This window comes from Lepidochelys olivacea, assembly GCF_965140295.1.
Source record: "Lepidochelys olivacea isolate rLepOli2 genome assembly, chromosome: 6".
NCBI classification, from domain to species: Eukaryota; Metazoa; Chordata; order Testudines; family Cheloniidae; genus Lepidochelys; species Lepidochelys olivacea.
Window position 1 is genome coordinate 79,148,899 of NC_140416.1, and position 20,457 is coordinate 79,169,355.

The 20,457-nt window shown below is 39.6% G+C and overlaps 1 protein-coding gene across 1 annotated transcript in view; it reads left to right on the forward strand.

Moving 5' to 3' along the window:
- The window catches only part of SCFD1 (sec1 family domain containing 1), a 129,432-nt gene extending 120,384 nt beyond the window's left edge, over positions 1-9,048 (forward strand). The window contains exons 24-25 of the mRNA XM_084631464.1: positions 7,444-7,512; positions 8,816-9,048. Coding sequence (XP_084487590.1) covers positions 7,444-7,512; positions 8,816-8,839 — 93 coding nt within the window. The 3' untranslated portion in view covers positions 8,840-9,048. The remainder of the gene's footprint in view (positions 1-7,443; positions 7,513-8,815) is intronic.
- The last annotated feature ends 11,409 nt before the right edge of the window (positions 9,049-20,457 follow it).

Consider the following 20,457-nt stretch of genomic DNA (forward strand, 5'->3'; position numbering starts at 1 on the left):
TATTTAAGGTTCTCTGAATGCAAAACAAATGAAGTTACACAAGCAGTTTAGTGTCTATGCAAATTAGACCTCAAATAGTCACACTTGCTGTTACAGTTTTGAAAATTTTGACCCTAATATTTTGTTAGAATGTTATTCAAATCCTGCATAAATACCATTTATTTCTTAGAATCCTATTCAAATCCTGCATAAATACCATTTATTTCTTTCCAGTCATTCCAAATTGTCTTTGTAAATGGAAGTATTATTCTCTAAGACTTTCTTCTTCTACTCTTCTGTCTGAGTCATTCATTGATACTTCAATCTAATATTTATAGAATCAGAACTCATCAGCACGGAAGAAATGTTGATGTCCCAAACCCAGGACTGTGGCACCACTGGCAACATGACAACCGTAATTTTAAACAAGTGTGTTTTGAGGTGGTTCTTTGGCTAGATGCAGACGTGTATTCGAAGTAGATGTTTGCACGCTGGAGCCTTTTGTCCAGCAGGACCCGCAGAGGTGAGGCACTCACACCTCATGCTTGTAGCTTGCCTATAAGAGGCAGCGCTGCCTCGACCCCACTCAGTTCCTTCTTACCTCCTGTCAGGTATAGTCGGAGCTCTGTGAGGCTGTTGCTACAACCTCACAAATTTGTAGCCTCATACAGGATCATGGCTGCACCCTGCTCCAGTGATCAGCTCTCTGTACCTTGTGGCATGGCTGCTGCATGGCTTAGAGAGGAGGAAGGGTGTTGTTTGGAGGCTGTCCAACAGGTCCTACTAAACAGCAGGAAACCTTCCACTAGAATGACCTACAGGGCAAAGTGGAAGAGATTTTCTGCATGGTCCTTGGCCCATCAGTCCCATCCAATGGAGACTTCCATCCAGGACATTCTGTAGCACCTTTAGGAATTGGGCCAAATATTGGCATTTCATCCCCGTATCCAGGGGAAATCTGTTTTCTCCAATGCAATGGTGACAAAATTCCTGAGAGCTCTCCTCCGCCTGCTTACTCCAGTCAGAAAGCTGCCCCCCTTGTGGGACCTGAACATGGTTTTAGCAGCTATAATGGGGCCTCCATTTGAGCCCCTTGCTTCCTGCCTGCTGCCCCTCTTGTCTCAGAAGACTGCATTCTTGATAGCTATTACCTCTGCCAGGGGGGTATAAGAGTTGTAGGTCCTGATGGTCGGGCAGTTCTCCAGGGACAAGGTGATGCTTCAGCCACACCAAAGTTTGTATCCAAGGTGGTATCTCAGTTCACCTGAACCAAGTGATGTATTTACCAGTATTTTTCCCCAATTTGCATTAGAATCATAGAATATCAGGGTTGGAAAGGACCTCAGGAGGTCATCTAGTCCAACCCCCTGCTCAAAGCAGGACGGATCCCCAATTAAATCATCCCATCCAGAGCTTTGTCAAGCCTGACCTTAAAAACTTCTAAGGAAGGAGATTCCACCACCTCCCTAGGTAACGCATTCCAGTGTTTCACCACCCTCCTAGTGAAAAAGGTTTTCCTAATATCCAACCTAAATCTCCCACACTGCAACTTGAGACCATTACTCCTTGTTCTGTCATCCGCTACCACTGAGAACAGTCTAGAGCCATCCTCTTTGGAACCCCCTTTCAGGTAGTTGAAAGCAGCTATCAAATCCCCCCTCATTCTTCTCTTCCGTAGACTAAACATCCCCAGTTCCCTCAGCCTCTCTTCATAACTCATGTGTTCCAGTCTCCTAATCATTTTTGTTGCCCTCTGCTGGACTCTTTCCAATTTTTCCACATCCTTCTTGTAGTGTGGGGCCCAAAACTGGACACAGTACTCCACATGAGGCCTCACCAATGGCCTCCATACGCTAGATGTTAGATACTGTCTATCCTTGCATCTGAACAGTTTCATGTTTCGTCTCATAGATATTTTTATTTATCTGACATATTTAGGTCAGAAGGGACCATTATGATCATCTAGTCTGACCTCCTGAACAATGCAGGCCACAGAATTTCACCCACCACTCCTACAAAAAAAAACCTCACACCTATATCTGTGCTATTGAAGTCCTCAAATCGTAGTTTAAAGACTTCAAGGAGCAGAGAATCCTCCAGCAAGTGACCCATGCTACAGAGGAAGGTGAAAAACCTCCAGGGCCTCTTCCAATCTGCCCTGGAGGAAAATTCCTTCCCAACCCCAAATATGGCGATCAGCTAAACCCTGAGCATATGGGCAAGATTCATCAGCCAGATACTACAGAAAATTCTTTCCTGGGTAACTCGGATCTCACCCCATCTAATAGCCCATCACAGGCCATTGGGCCTATTTACCATGAATATTTAATTACCAAAACCATGTTATCCCATCATACCATCTCCTCCATAAACTTATCGAGTTTAATCTTAAAGCCAGATAGATTTTTTGCCCCCACTGCTTCCCTTGGAAGGCTATTCCAAAACTTCACTCCTCTGATGGTTAAAAACCTTCGTCTAATTTCTAGTCTAAATTTCCTAGTGGCCAGTTTATATCCATTTGTTCTTGTGTCCACATTGGTACTGAGCTTAAATAATTCCTCTCCCTCTCCGGTATTTATCCCTCTGATATATTTATAGAGAGCAATCATATCTCCCCTCAACCTTCTTTTAGTTAGGCTAAACAAGCCAAGCTCCCTGAGTCTCCTTTCATAAGACAAGTTTTCCATTCCTCGGATCATCCTAGTAGCCCTTCTCTGTACCTGTTCCAGTTTGAATTCATCCTTCTTAAACATGGGAGTCCAGAACTGCACATAGTATTCCAGGTGAGGTCTCACCAGTGCCTTGTATAACGGTACTAAAACCTCCTTATCCCTACTGGAAATACCTCTCCTGATGCATCCCAAGACCGCATTAGCTTTTTTCACAGCCATATCATATTGGCGGCTCATAGTCATCCTATGATTAACCAATACTCCAAGGTCCTTTTCCCCTTCCGTTACTTCTAATTGATGCGTCCCTAGCTTATAACTACAATTTTGTTATTAATCCCTAAATGCATGACCTTACACTTCTCACTATTAAATTTCATCCTATTACTATTTCTCCAGTTTACAAGGTCATCCAGATCCTCCTGTAGGGTATCCCTGTCCTTCTCTAAATTGGCAATACCTCCCAGCTTTGTATCATCCACAAACTTTATTAGCACACTCCCACTTTTTGTGCCAAGGTCAGTAATAAAAAGATTAAATAAGATTGGTCCCAAAACCGATCCTTGAGGAACTCCACTGGTAACCTCCCTCCAGCCTGACAGTTCACCTTTCAGTAGGACCCGTTGTAGTCTCCCCTTTAACCAATTCCTTATCCACCTTTCAATTTTCCTATTGATCCCCATCTTATCCAATTTAACTAATAATTCCCCATGTGGCACAGTATCAAATGCCTTACTAAAATCTAGGTAAATTAGATCCACTGCGTTTCCTTTGTCTAAAAAATCTATTACTTTCTCAAGGAAGGAGATCAGGTTGGTTTGGCACGATCTACCTTTTGTAAAACCATGTTGTATTTTGTCCCATTTACCATTGACTTCAATGTCCTTAACTACCTTCTCCTTCAAAATTTTTTCCAAGACCTTGCATACTACAGATGTCAAACTAACAGGCCTATAATTACCCGGATCACCTTTTTTCCCTTTCTTAAAAATAGAAACTATGTTAGCAATTCTCCAATCATACGGTACAACCCCTGAGTTTACAGATTCATTAAAAATTCTTGCTAATGGGCTTGCAATTTCTTGTGCCAATTCCTTTAATATTCTTGGATGAAGATTATCTGGGCCCCCCGATTTAGTCCCATTAAGCTGTTTGAGTTTCGCTTCTACCTCAAATATAGTAATGTCTACCTCCATATCCTCATTCCCATTTATCATGCTACCATTATCCCTAAGATCCTCTTTAGTCTTATTAAAGACTGAGGCAAAGTATTTGTTTAGATATTGGGCCATGCCTAAATTATCCTTGACCTCCACTCCATCCTCAGTGTTTAGCGGTCCCACTTCTTCTTTCTTTGTTTTCTTCTTATTTATATGACTACAGAACCTTTTACTATTGGTTTTAATTCCCTTTGCAAGGTCCAACTCTACTTGACTTTTAGCCTGTCTCACTTTATCCCTACATGTTCTGACCTCAATAAGGTAGCTTTCCTTGCTGATCCCTCCCTTCTTCCACTCCCTATATGATTTCTGCTTTTTCTTAATCACCTCTCTGAGATGCTTGCTCATCCAGCTTGATCTACAACTCCTGCCTATGAATTTTTTCCCCTTACTTGGGATGCAGGCTTCCGATAGCTTCTGCAGCTTTGATTTAAAATAATCCCAGGCCTCCTCTACCTTTAGATCCATAAATTCTTCAGTCCAATCCACTTCCCTAACTAATTTCCTTAATTTTTGAAAGTCAGCCCTTTTGAAATCAAAAACCCTAGCTGCAGATTTATTTTTATTACTCCTTCCATTCAGTTTGAACTGAACTAGCTCATGATCACTTGAGCCAAGATTATCCCCTACAACCATTTCTTCTATGAGGTCCTCACTACTCACCAAAACCAAATCTAAAATGGCATCCCCTCTAGTCGGTTCAGCAACTACTTGGTGAAGGAATCCATCAGCTATCGCATCTAGGAAAATCTGAGCCCTATTATTATTACTAGCACTCGTCCTCCAGTCTATATCTGGGAAGTTAAAGTCTCCCATGATCACAGTTTCCATTAGTATTTACTTCATTAAAAACATTAAAGAGGGCTCTACCCATATCCAAATTAGATCCCGGCGGTCTATAGCACACCCCAAGCACTATCCCAGGGGAGGCTCTAATAGTTTTCTTCCCCAATTTAATTTTTGCCCAGACGGACTCAGTCATATCCATTTCATCGCTTCTTATTTTTTTACATTCTATCTCATCATTGATATACAGTGCTACTCCACCACCTTTACCTTTATTTCTGTCTTTCCTAAACAGCACATACCCTTCCATACCTGTAGTCCAGTCATGACTACTATTCCACCATGTTTCTGTTATCCCTATAATGTCTGGTTTCACTTCCTCCACCAGTAGCTCTAGTTCCTCCATTTTGTTACCTAGGCTCCTCGCATTAGTGTACAAACATCTTAATTTTTGCTGTTTGGCCTCAGTCACATTCTGTACCCTATTAGGCACGGTCATTTTATTACCAGTATAACCTATTAGACTTGTATCTACACTGCCCTTCCTCCTACCACGGCTGTATCTACTCTTACTTCATTTTCTTTCCTCTCAATGCTAAATTCTGGCGGGGAGATTACCTGGACATCTCCCAACCATCTCCCCCTAATGCCTCATCTGTTTATATCATATTCGGACCACACAAAGGGACAGGCGGTCTCTGCGCAGAACGTCGCTAGATGGACAACGTTTTGCATCAAGTGTACATATGAGATGGCCTTGGCTATGCCTCTTCAGCGGATACGGATGCATTTGATGAGACCACAAGCAACATCTGTGGCATTCCTTAATGGCATTTCCATATTGGACATTTGTAGTGTGGCCACGTGGTTGTCTGTACACACATTTATGGACCATTATGCAATCACTGCTTCTTCCAGAACAGACGCTAATATCAGAAGAGCAGTCCTTGCTTAGGTAGACTCTGGACATTCAGTGCAAAGGAACTGAGGGGGGGTCAGCGTGGCACTGCCTCATATAGCCAGGGGAGGGGCTACAGGCATGAGTGCCACCCTTCTATGGGTACTGCTAGGCAAAAGACTCTGGCGCACGCACACTCCTACTTGGAATACACGTCTACATCACATCTCAAAGAACCGCAGTTACAACAAGTAGCCGTTTTATTTGAAAGCTAGATCAAAAGCACTAAACTCACAGGTATTGTAGTTCTCTATGGAACAGAAACAACACAGGGTAGAAGCCGTGCAAATTTCCTTGCAGTGCTTCACCAATGATCCACAACTCTTCCTTCTTAGAGACTATATCTGGAGTAATCAGTTCTCCAGAGCTATTAATCTTTTATTCTCTGGTAAGAATGCCCTTTTTGGAAATGTTTATGATGTGGGCATATGTCTATAAGGAACCGTGTTGAGACCCAAACTCATCTCAAAAAAGCCACCAAACTGCTTTCAAATAACAATAAATTTGATGACAATGTCAGTGATCAGACTAGTGAGCTATATTTCAGCTAATGACATAGTTTAAAAGGTTCTTCATTCCATTATATTCGTTACTATAAGACTTGCAGTACCCCCAAAGAAAGAGACATGCAAATACACATTGAATGCCCAGTGTCTTTAACTAGTTAACTCTCTCTGGAAGACATATTTTGTTATCTCCCTGTCTTTAAAAAAAACATAAAATGTTTTAGCAAGGTGCCAGGCTGCCTCCTCCCTAAGGTTTGGCACACCACTCTTTCTTCAGACAGCCAGTGTAGACCTACATGTTTTCGTAGGTGGCAAACAACATTTTGAGGTGAACCCCTCCTCCTCGTCACTGTAAATAGGATATAAAGTGAGAAAAAGCAAAATAACATCAACACAGTTATTTAAAAATACTGGAGGATCTCAAATCTGCACTTGTGGGTCTAGTTTTTGAAGGGATTTGGTTAACAGTTTAATACTGGAAATATTTTCTCTTTGTTTCTATATTTCGTATATGTTTTATATTAGCATTTTGGAGGTGAAAAAATCAGATGATTTTTCAGACTTAGAAACTATGAGGAAAATATTGCTGGAACAAAAACAATTTATAGTCGCTGCAATTTGAAAATTTTTTATCCAAAGTTACTGTATTTAAATGAGCAAGACTTGTGTAGTAGATTGGCATAAGTGTGGTGCCTCTGGTTTTGGGTAAAGGATTTTATCGTCAATGTATTATGGTATTAGACTTTTCCCTGTCATGCAATGGGCTGTAGATTGGGGGTTTTAGGCTGTACTGTAATACAAATAATAATGCATTGCTACCATTCCTATAATATTATAAAACAAGGATGTATGTTTTTTCTGTGGGAGCTTGGGAGGAAGCCCTTCGGATGGAGATTTTATATCCTTTTAAAAGTTGTAACAAAGGAGTGGCAATTAGATTCTGAGCTCGTCTGTATGGGAGGCTGGTCCTGATTAATTGGTCCTGATTAATTAATTAGGGTGCTTTAAATTCACACCCTACCTTAACCCAAATTAATTTCCCAGTTTAGACAGCCCTCTATTGATTTACGTGTGTGAAGAATGCCTCATTTTTCACTGCTTTCTGACTTTGTCCCATCATTTCCGCATTTCTTCCACTTAATCAGCATTGTTTATTTTCTTGAGGCATTTACTTTTCCTACCTTGATCAGCAACATATGTTTTATACTAGAAGAACAAGTTCCTCAAATGATTTTGACTGCTAAAGTTGTTGTTTTGTACACAACTAGTTAATCACCCACGTTGTTTTATTAAAACTGATCTCTCCTTATCTTTTCTTTGCACAGGGCAAACAAGGCAAACATGTCTTATATGGCTGCAGTGAACTTTTTAATGCTGCACAGTTTATAAAACAGGTAAGTTACCACTAATATCATTTTAAATTTTCAGTATTTTGAGTTAATTGCCTTAATATCCCATTGCTGATTTTGTTGGATTCAGTTGTAGAAAGTGAACTATTTTAAACACTTAAACGCAAATTGAAATATAGATCAACTGGTAAAAGTAAAAAAAAACTTCTAATAAAATTTAAGAAGCCTGAGTTGTAAATGTGTATTTAGCAAGTACACATATAACAGATTAATATGGTTTGTAATTAAGTATGCTTTAATTAAATGTCTCTGAATAACATAAACTGTTATGGAGAAGAGGGATTGATTTCACAGAACTCTTCCAAATTTGCATGTCAATCCATATTATCTGTTGAAATACCCCAAGAGGGTAAACACCTCATCTGACACTGTTTTGAAAGCTTTGGCTTAAGCTTTGCACATTTAGGTTTTGTCTATACTACCAGGGTAAGTCGACCTAAGTTACACTACTCCAGCTACGTGAATAACGTAACTGGAGTCAACATAGCTTAGTTCGATTTACCGCAGTGTCTATACCTTGCTGTGTCGACAGGAGACGCTCTCCCATCAACTTACTTTACTCTTCTCATTCCGGTGGAGTACCAGAGTTGACCAGAGAGCGCTCTGCAGTCGATTTAGCAGGTCTTTACTAGACCTGTTAAATTGACTCCCAGTGCATCAATCGCAGCAGCGTGCCTGACCTTGAGAGTGCTACACCCATGAACTGCAGTGGGAGTTGCAGGTCCCCCATACCTTTTGGAATAAGCCCTTAAATGACAGTGAGACTTAATTAACAATAATATCAATTTCTCCGCACTCCTTTCCAACGATGTACAACTGCTCAGCCTAGTTGACATTGTTGAGCATTTCTTAGCACTTCAGTGCCTCCCATCACCTATATTTCTTCCTTTGTTAGTCATTTCATGGTAGTTAAAGCAAATCAATTGGTATTTAAATACATCTGGCACAACTAAGCACATTCTTACCGCATAGGGATGAGAGTACTTAGTGTACACTATTAAGCCGACAGCTCTGTACTCAACTGTATGACTATAGATTTTTCTTTTTATGAAAGATTGGTTTTTTTAGTAGACATTCCAGAGCTATTCATTTTTATTGTACTTTCAGGAAAAAATAAACCAATGCTTTTTATACTTTACATTTTTCTCTTAACTAGCATGCTTTTATTTGTAAACAGCAACCAAATATTGTGACAAAACCAAAAATTTGCGCTTTAAACTGAATTATTGGGCTAAAAAATAATACTGGCAATGTGATTTTTTTTTCTTTTGTCTCTCTTTGTATTTAGCTGTCCCAACTTGGGCAGAAATAGGACTGAAAAACACCATTATTTGAAACTACCTGGCAATTTGGAAGTGTGAAGAAAAACATCATGACAACAGTCAGCTGACACCTTCATATCTATAACCTTGTTATAACATTAAAACTTAAACCGTTCCATTAATCTGATAATTTTGAAGGAAGGCCTGTACTTAACATAGTATATACGAATAACAAAATTACATTTCAGAAAATAAAACTTAATCTATATTCTGTCTGCTGCTACATTTCTGTGGTTGGTGCATTTTACATTTTCAGATTGCAAATGTGTGTAATTGTGGTATGTCTGGGACTTCAGTGCAGTAGAAAGTGTAGTATATGCAAGGCCTACATGCAGATAATAGTATTTATCAGGTACCATATGTATTCCTTAGTTCTTGTTACAGTAATTGACACAACCATTTTAAACAAAAATTCAAAAATTAAGAGAAAATTGCTTTAACTTATAGAAATATGTTCTCCTCTTGAAAGCCAGACTATCTTTGTTAGAAAATGGAAGAAGACAAAACTGCATTTTTAGGCCTGTATGCTTATCAGCGGAAAATTCCAGTAACAATGCCACAAGACTAGGAAATAGCAAAAATCATAAGAACCTCATGGATATGTTTTGTAGAACCCAAATTAATTTTTCAGAACCAGTTATAAATGATAATTGTTTTAAATGTTTTTAAGCATTTCATAAGAACATAAGAATTGCCATAGTGAATCAGATCAGTGGTCCATCTGGACTACCTTCCCTCTCCTACAGTGGCCTGAATCAGATATTTCAGAAGAAGGTGCAACAAGCTCTGCAGAAAATGGTTATGTCATAAATCTACCCTACACAAAGTTTGTGTTTCTAACCTGTGATAGAGATCAGTTTGTGCCCTGAAATATGTGAATTTATAAAACTGTAATATTTCTTCTTCTAACTTCAGATATTCTTGTCATCCATATAAATACCCAGTTCTTTTTTTTAATTTTAGACTCAATATTTTGTACCAAAGGGTTCTGCTGGTTAATTGTGCCTTGTATAAAAAATAGGGCTGTTGATTAATTGCAGTTAACTCATGTGATTAACTCAAAAAAATTAATGGCAGTTAAAAAAATTAATCATGATTAAACAGTTTTAATTGCACTGTTAAACAATAGAGTACCGATTGAAATTTATTAAATATTTGTGGAAAATTTTCTACATTTTCAAATATATTGATTTCAATTACAACACAGAATACAAAGTGTACAGTGCTCATTTTATATTATTATATTTGCTTACAAATATTTGCACTGTAAAAATAACAGAAAGAGTTTTTTTTCAGTTCACCTCATACAAGTACTGTACTGCAGTCTCTCTTTTGTGAAAGTGCAATTTACAAATATAAATTTTTTTTTGTTACTTAACTGCACTCCAAAACAAAACAATGTAAAACTTTAGAACCTACAAGTCTACTCAGTCCTACTTCTTATTCAGCCAGTCGCTAAGACAAACAAGTTCGTTTACATTTACAGGAGATAATGCTGCCCGCTTCAAATTTACAAAGTCACCTGAAAATGAAAACAGGCATTCACGTGGCAGTTTTGTAGCCAGACTTGCAAGGTATTTACCTGCCAGATGTGCTAAACATTCATATTTCCCTCATCGTTCGGCCACCATTCCAGAGGACATGCTTTCATGCTGATGACGCTCATTAAAAGAAAATGTGTTATTTAAATTTGTGACTGCACACCTTGGGGGAGAATTGTATGTCTCTGGCTCTGTTTTACCCACAGTCTGCTGTTTATTTCGTGTTATAACAGTCTCGGATGATGACCCAGCATACGTTGTTCATTTTAAGAACACTTTCACTGCAGATTTGACAAAATGCAAAGAAGGTACCAATATGAGATTTCTAAAGATAGCTACAGCACTCGACCCAAGATTTAAGAATCTGAAGTGCCTTCCAAAATCTGAGAAGGATGAGGTGTGGAGCATGCTTTCAGAAATCTTGAAGGACCAACACTCCAATGTGGAAACTACAGAACCCGAACCACCAAAAATGAAAATGGACCTTCTGCTGGTGGCATCTGATTAAGATGACGAAAATGAACATGCATTGGTCCGCACTGCTTTGGATTGTTATTGAGCAAAACCCATCATCAGCATGGACACATGTACTCTGGAATGGTGGTTGAAGCATGAAGGGACATATGAATCTTTAGCACATCTGGCACTTAAATATCTTCTGACACCGCTACAACCGTCCCAAGTGAATGCCTGTTCTCGCTTTCAGGTGACATTGTAAACAAGAAGCGAGCAGCATTATCTCCTGTAAATGTAAACAAACTTATTTGAGCGATTGGCTGAACAAGAAGTAGGACTGAGTGGACTTGTAGGCTCTAAAGTTTTCCATCATTTTATTTTTGAATGCAGTTATTTTTTGTACATAATTACATTTTGTACATAATTTTGTACATTTTAAATTCCACTTTCATGATAAAGATTGCACTACTGTATTTGTATTAGGTGAATTGAAAAATACTATTTCATTTGTGTTTTACAAAGCAAATATTTGTAATATAAAATGAGCACTGTACACTTTGTATTCTGCTGTAATTGAAATCAAAGTATTTGAAAATATAGAAAACATCCAAAAGTATTTAAATAAATGGTATTTGGTTATTGTTTAACAGCGTGATTAATCAAGATTAATTTTTAATCGTGTGATTAATCGAGATTTTTAATTGCTTGACAACCCTAGTAAAAATGTTTCATTTTATCATTTTTTAACGACACCCATCAGTTTCACTGAATGTCCCCTTTTTCGTGTGTTATGAGAGAGGATGAATGGAAAATACCAATTTACTGTCTCTAGGCCATTCATTGTTTTGTATAATTTTAGGATGTCCCTTCTGGAAGGTAAGCAGTCCCACTCTTTTCAGTTTCTTGTCATATGGGCGCTTTCCCATGCTTCTAATCATTCTTATAAGATTCATGACCTCTTGGGTGCCTACTTACTTCCCATCTGCCATCTACAGAAGCCTTCATTATAGGCAGAAGCTTATTTCTTTTTTCCCACAGATATCTTCAGGGTTTATAGTGTGCCTTTGTTCCATCTTTTGCTTTGCCAGGTAGTCCTGTATTTCCTTGTTTGTAAGTAGCCCCAGCTACAAGTCTCTTTATGTCTGTGCACGGTCTTCACTAATCAGTTTTTCAGAAGCCTTCATTGCAGTTCACTTGGCTGTTTAAGATTCTGAAAATTTTTACAGCTGTTAACCTGCCCATTCATCTGCCTGCCCAGTCAAAATTTCAGCATGAAACTGGTAGAATCCATGGTCCTCTTAACTCACATTTATCTTTTTTGCATGATCATTAAATGTGTAACTGTTTTTTTGGGATATTGTAGCAGAAACTGTTTCAAATGTAACTTCTAAATGAATACTAAAACAAAATCACAGTACAGCTCTTACTGCTTTGTAAGTCTAAAATTGAAATACATTATAATTATAGCACTTTATGATGGATGCTGGTTCAGGGGATTTTTTTTAATGCAAATTTCTCAGGTGGACTTAGCCAGAGAGTACACAGGGGAGTTTCTTAACTAGAGCAGCCCTGTAATGGCTGGATTAATATTGCCACTTCCCCAAAATAGTATACCTCTACAGGAGGTGAGTCTCAGCCTGCCCTATTTAGAGAAATGAATGCTCTCTGACCAAATCAGTACAGTTTGAGAGGAGAACATTTCTTCAAATGAAATAATTACACAACATACCAAAAGGGAGGTTCTAACTTCCTGAAAAAGTGAAATTCTTTGGGGGAAAGGAAGCAACTATCTCACATGTGTGTTGTGTGTGCACACATACATATTTTAATATTTTTATTTAAGAACTATGAGATTCTGTGATTCATTGCTTTAATGATTGGAATATTTCAGGGTGCTTCTTCCCACAACCTTTGAATTTTTCAACTACCTTCTTTTGTAACATTAATTTTGTTCAAAGGGAAATCCTTTTCTGATACCAGTGAATTCTTAGAAATCCCCACACAAGTAATGCATTTCATCTACTCCTTAAAACATGAGTACAAAGTAGTACAGGAAAACAAATGCATCATTTAGTGCCATTTTATCCATAGGAAATATTGGAAATAAAAATCAACATATGCACTCTTTCATTTTCTCAACTCAGCAGTCTGTCTAGTACAGGGGCAGGCAAACTTTTTGGCCTGAGGGCACATCGGGTTTTGGAAATTGTATGGAGGGCCGGTTAGGGGAAGCTGTGCCCCCACCCCCTATCTGCCCTCCCGACAGGCCCCCCCAGGACTCCTGCCCCATCCACACACACCCTGTCCCCTGACCGCCCCCGGAACCCCTGCACCTGACTGCCCCCCACTTCCCCATCCAACCCCCCCCACTTCCTGACTGCCCCTCTGGGACACCTGCCCCCATTCAACCTCTCACCCCACCAGCTCCCTGTCCTCTGACTGCTCCAACCCCATCCACACCCCCGCCCCCTGACCACCATCCCAAACTCCCCTGCCCTCTATCCAACCCCCTCCCGCCCCCGCTCCCTGCCACCTTACTGCACAGCACAGAGCACCGGTGGCTGGCAGTGCTACAGCCGCACGGCTCAGAGTGTTGCCCGGCCGCCCAGGGCGGTGTAGTGTAGTAAATTGTTCTCCGTAACTGCTACCCATAGCACACTCCTACACGGAGCAGTTTAGTACACTACACTGGCAGCATGGCGCGCTGAGGCTGCGGGGGAGGAGGAACAGTGGGGGAGGGACCAGGAGCTCAGGGGCCGGGCAGGAGGGTCCCACGGGTCGGATGCGGCCTGCGAGCAGTAGTTTGCCCACCTCTGGTCTAGTACCGGTAACTACTGGCACTCCCCATCTTAAAAAAAAACTCTGTTTCATTCCAATTTTTATACTAACCTCATCCGAAGTGAGGGATAGCTCAGTGGTTTGAGCACTGGCCTGCTAAACCCAGGCTTGTGAGTTCAATCCTTGAGGGGACGACTTAGGGATCTGGGGCAAAATTTGGGGATTGGTCCTGCTCTGAGCAGGGGGTTGGACTAGATGACCTCATGAGGTCCCTTCCAACCCTGATATTCTATGTTTCTACTTAGGCACCTAAAGTATATGAGCACCAGTAGTGCATAGAGCAACATGACTAACATCTGTTATAAAAAGAAAAGGAGGACTTGTGGCACCTTAGAGACTAACCAATTTATTTGAGCATAAGCTTTCGTGAGCTACAGCTCACTTCATCGGATGCATACTATGGAAAATACATCCGATGAAATGCATCCGATGAAGTGAGCTGTAGCTCACGAAAGCTTATGCTCAAATAAATTGATTAGTCTCTAAGGTGCCACAAGTCCTCCTTTTCTTTTTGTGAATACAGACTAACACGGCTGTTACTCTGGAACATCTGTTATGTGTATCTCATCCTTGCTCTCATTCTCTATCCAGAGGGGAAATTGCACGTGCAGGTTTTGTTTGTTCGTCTGTTTTTAATAAATTATATCTATGCTGTGCTATGTGTTTATACTAGTGAAGATTAGTGAAAACGAGGTCAAAGTAGTACATCTGGCACCTGGAATGGAAGGGAGTGAGTTCTGAGGTAGTTCTTAATTCCTGTGGGAGTTTGTTCCAAAATCTTGGGCCAGCCTTTAAGAAAGCTCCATTTCCTGCACAGGTGAGCTTTGCCCTTCTGGTGAAATACTTGAGTGCTTGAGAAGCAATGTTGTTGACCACATATTTCATCCCAGCTCTTTTGGCAATTTCTTAGCTATCCTGAGCACCTTGAGGAAAAAAGGACCAACATCTTGAATGGACACACTATTCTATAGGAAGACAGTGTAATGAGCAGAGGATAACTCAGGCTCACTGTAGCCCAGATTGCTGAGGCTATGTGCTTCTGCATCCAACAGTAATTGGAGTGTCCTGATAGCTGAGGGTTTCATGCAGAAGTAGATGTGGTTGTGTTCAAGCCAGGACGTGTATAATGGAGCCTGGGTGATGTGGCTGACAAAGAGCATTATCCGTGAATGCTGTTATGTGAGCACTTAGCATCAGCAAGGAATCCAGGAGTACTCCTAAACTGTGGACTGAACTGACCAATTGTGGGTGTGTATATTCAGAGGACACTGCACTGTTACTGCAAAATGCCTTCCATTGTCAAGCAGCACAAACTCTGCTGTTTGCTTGGGTTCAGTGTCAAATGTATGGGCTTGAATCTGGTTAAGACTGTTTTCAATTTTAATATGTGCCAGGTGGCTTTTCTTACGGATTTCAAAGTTTGTTCAATATTTAAAGCACAGTTTAGGCAGATTTAGTTCCATTTCACATGTTCTGGAGTTATGTATTGCTCCATGTGTGATTCACATTGTCATTTTTTTCTGGTTAACTTGGGTTAACCAAGTTAACCAAGCTTTCACAACCAAATTTACCATTCCTTATAATTACCACCCCTTTTTGCAGGCCAAATTGAGTCTGGTTACCCTCTGCTACACCTCTTCAATTTTTGCAAAGTCCTTTCCACAGTGCAGTGACTAGTACTGTATAAAGCATTATAGTTGTGCTTCCACTTGTTACATCCACTGCTCTCATACCTTTTTATCTCTCATGCAACCTTATAAATTCTGATTTCTCTTTGGTTGCTCACTGGGATTAATAGAAATCAACCATATGGGATATCTTATTGTGTCATCTGTTCTCTCCTTAACTTGTTTCTCTCGCTTGTAAAATAATAATAATAATAATAATAATAAACAACGTTTCAAAAAGGGAGAATGTTTAAATCTTTAGACATGGGACATATTGTCAAATACTCAGTAAAATTCATTTGCTATCTTCCAAGCATCTAGAGGCTCCTTAAAGCTTTGCTGTATGTACTTCGTCATTTGCTACTTGAGCAGTGCATATATTTTATTATTAAATAAAGCTTTAATATATTTCTAAATAAATGTATAGCTCCCGCACAACACACACAGTTTGATTTTCATGTTTGATACATTCCATACCTCATATTTTGTGTCAGCATCAAAACAAAGTACAATAGAGTCTCAGAATTACAAACACATCAGGAATGGAGGTCGTTCATAACTCTGAAATGTTCATGACTGAACAAAATGTTATGGTTCTTTCAAAAGTTTATAACTGAACATTGACTTAATACAGCTTTCAGTCTTTACTATGCAGAAGAAAAATGCAGCTTTTAACCATCTTAACTTAAATGAAACAAGCACTGAAACAGTTTTCTTACCTTATCAAATCTTTTTTAAACTTTTCCTTTATATTTTTTTTAGTAGTTTATGTTTAGCACAGTACTGTACAGTATTTGCTTTTTGTTTGTTTGTTTTCGTGACTGTTGCTACCTGATTGTGTACTTCCAGCTCCAAAGGACCGGTCAATTCGTAACACTGGTGTTCATAACACTGAGATTCTACTGTATTTCACTGGGGCATCTCTTTGTGAAAATTCCTACAGCATTCACTGGTCCTTTCTACCATCACTGGAATATTACATGTTCCTGTTAAGTGGCCTTTCTCCAAAAGAGATCAGCAGTAGAAAAGGAATGCAAGAGATCATGCAGGAAAACCTTTAGCAGGACTGTCTCCTCTGTCATTCTAGGGGCCATTGAGGTTAAGAGAAAGCACAAGCTCCTTGGCAAAGTCAGTCAGTTTTCATCCAGTGACCTTGTCCTTTACAATCTCAAAGCCCTTTATGTAAAAGACAGATTTGGGCCATGTGTGGATCAGACCCTGAGACTTTAAACCAAGTATCCCAGCACTTTTGATGCTGCTAATTATGCTGATGCTGAGTGGCAGCTGAGGCTCAGTAGATGGTAGAGCACTGTCTTACCTCCTTGCTCAGCTTCCTTTTTTGCACTTCCCACATAGTCGCTCCTGCTGTCTTACTAAAGAAGTAAGTATCCTAGTCTTGCTAAAGAAGAGTCAAAGACGTTCTGTGAGACACTTATTTAAAAGAGAGCCAGAGAAATAGTTGCATCTACGACTGTGTTTTCTGAATCAGAACTTTCCAGAAGGTGAGAGAGTGGTGCTGATGGACAGCTCCAGCTTATTGCACAGTAACAAGTCTGGTTTTGCTGTCTCAGAGGATTGGGAAACCATCATTGGGGTTTACTTGCTCACGCTAGGTAAGTGAAAAGCAAATTCAGGCTGTGTTTCAAATTTTATTTTCTGTTCTTTGCTCTGAAGAGAGATGTGCAGTCGGCTCATCATGAGTGTGGAAAATCGGAATACCTGTGTCTTCTCCAGGGTAAAGTTGAATCTTATGTATGTTTAGAAATTGCAGTTACTTAAAAACAAAGGAAATGGACTTTACTTACCATAATGCTTGTATATTTGTTATGCAAAGACTAATTCACAGTTTGACACTGATCGTTTATTTACTTTTTGTTGCTGCTGCTGCAGCTGTTATACTTTGTTGAAGATATTTCAGGTTAATTTATCATTATAAAAATCCAGCTAAAAATAAATGAGAAATTGGTAGCTTTCAGAAAGAGTCTAGATTTAAAACATGAATTGAATAATGTAAAATGGAAACTGGAATTGGGGTAGGGTGGGAAATGAAAAGTGAAGACCAGTTCTCTACATACATGCCCTTTATAGCATAGTACTACACCATCCTAAGGAATTCACAACGATACAATCAACATTTCTTTCTTTCCCTTAGAATTAGAAGATGTCAACTCCAGGAATTGTTCCACATTATTTGTAACAATCTGAGTAGATTATCAAAAACATCTGCTCTTTTTTGTCCAAAATACAAACCGCAAACTTACAACGCTGTTAAAAGGAAAAAGATCTTTGTTTATTGTTATAGATATGAATCAAATATTTTTGATACTGAAAGCCCTACTACTAAAGCTGAATTAAGTAGTTTTTACATTCTGTTTCAATTATATATAATAAATGATAGCTATGTGCATGAATGGTTTCATAAAATAGCAAACACAAACCTACTTTAATTCATGGAGTGAGTGAAAATCACAGCAAATTTAACAGGATTTTGAGACTATGAATAATACACAGGACAACTCCCTGTCTCCTTCCTTCATATACTGAATGAAGAAATCTATTCATAGTCTTTAGACATACTTTTTTTATCAAATTAGTTTACTTTTATATTTTAACTTCACATGGTCTATAATAGTGAATTGGAATTGTAGGATATTGTCTAACTCGTGAAAAAAATACTTTCACATCTGGAATATGTGTGAAGCCATTTTTTCCATCATGCCTCCCCCGGGCCAAATATGACTGAGTTGGACTCGAAATAACCTTGAGAAGGCCTTTTAGAATCTTAATTAACTTTGACCAGCCCTGTTTTGATTCTGGAGACTCTATGCCTATAACTTATGTTCCCTAGAGCTGCTTCTACCTAGCCTAGCCATGTTTACTTTTTTACTGTAGTCTGTTTTCATGACCAAGGTTTGTGTCGAGGCTATTAATATGGCTTCACTGGTTTCCTTAAACAGAGTCATGCTAGGGACATGATCTCTAAAGAAGTTTATTAATTTTTGAAGTCCAAAACTGGAACAGTTTTGACAGTCACTTGATCGGGTTTGGGAGAATCATACTTTGGCCATTATTCTTTAATACACTTTGCAAGCAACAGCAAACAGACAATTTCCAGTTTATGGAAGCCAGTATCTTCTGCAAAAATACATAATACATGCCTAAAGATTTGGATTTAACTGCCAGCTGATAATGAGGCAAGACTAAAAATATACCCTTCCTAAAACCCCAACAGTTTCAGACACGGCTAGAATATGGTATATAGAATCATAGAATCACAGAATAACAGAGTTGGAAGGGACCTCTGGAGGCCATCTAGTCCAACCCCCTGCCCAGAGCAGGACCAATCCCAACTAAATCATCCCAGCCAGGGCTTTGTCAAGCCTGACCTTAAAAACTTCTAAGGAAGGGGATTCCACCACCTCCCTAGGTAACGCATTCCAGTGTTTCACCACCCTCCTAGTGAAAAAGTTTTTCCTAATATCCAACCTAAACCTCCCCCACTGCAACTTGAGATCATTACTCCTTGTCCTGTCATCTGCTATCACTGAGAATAGTCTAGAGCCATCCTCTTTGGAACCCCCTTTCAGGTAGTTGAAAGGAGCTATCAAATCCCCCCTCATTCTTCTCTTCCGTAGACTAAACAATCCCAGTTCCCTTAGCCTCTCCTCATAACTCATGTGTTCCAGTCCCCTAATCATTTTTGTTGCCCTTCACTGGACTCTCTCCAATTTCTCCACATCCTTCTTGTAGTGTGGGGCCCAAAACTGGACACAGTACTCCAGATGAGGCCTCACCAGTGTCGAATAGAGGGGGACAATCATGTCCCTCGATCTGCTGGCAATGCCCCTACTTATACACCCCAAAATGCCTTTGGCCTTCTTGGCAACAAGGGCACACTGTTGACTCATATCCAGCTTCTCGTCCACTGTCACCCCTAGGTCCTTCCCTGCAGAACTGCTGCCTAGCCATTCTGTCCTAGTCTGTAGCGGTGCATTGGATTCTTCCGTCCTAAGTGCAGAACTCTGCACTTGTCCTTGTTGAACCTCATCAGATTTCTTTTGGCCTAATCCTCCAATTTGTCTAGGTCCCTCTGTATCCTATCCCTACCCTCCAGAAATGGGTCACCAGAAATCATGTGGGGTTACCCATTATTTCTGGACTGCAAAGAGCTGAGAAGTTGACCCCCTTTTCTCATATAAACAACCACCTCTCAAAGTTGCAATATATTTTGAGATTCTCATGGAACATTCCAGGTGTTGTGCAATAGCAATTCTGGCTGTGGGTCAGAGTGTAAAAACCTGTTCTGTGTATTCAAAAGCCCAATTCATTTTGGTCAAACTTCTAGAAACCCTTTTCTCTTTGTATTTTGGGAGAGTGACGGTCCATTCTAGATGTTTCAGCCTGATGGAAAGGCTTCTTGTGCTGTTTCTAGATTCCTCATAAACTGATTAAAGTGGCTTTGATTCTTTCATTGAGGTTAGATATGTGGAAAGCCCATTCGGGGTATTTTGCAGTGCTGAGTCTCCAGGTAGTTCCAGGTTATGGAAAGCCCATTAAGTACTGGAAACTCCTCTCTGAGTATTTCATTGTTACAAAAGAGCTGTTTTAGTAGCAGTGAATTCTCTGCCCCAAAACGGCAGAAATCAGAAAGACAATGGCAGTTTTCTGATTTTTTTCTGTTCCTTAATTCCTGGGCAAGGTCTGATCAACTGCTATTTTGTATGTGAACCTGAAAAACAGGCGCTTTTGTGAAATGTCCAATGTAATATAAACTATTCAGATCTGTTCCAGCTTCATTCAAAAATATTCTTATGAAAATATGTTATGTACAATGGTCACATGTATTACTGGTGAGATGTGTGCACTACTGGAAAATCCTGACAGGACAGCGGTCTTAGGGAGATTATCCCAGTCTCTCCATATTCAGTCAACTTGTCTTTTGAATGTTCATCACAAATTGTGAATTAATTAGGAGATTATTTGCAATGAAAGTTTAATTTTAATAATGGCAACCACCTGAGGCTCTCTATGCTCTTGTCGGACTTCTGAGATTTCCTCCCATTATTGCTCAATATATTTGTCTAACCTCTTCTGTCACAGCCATCA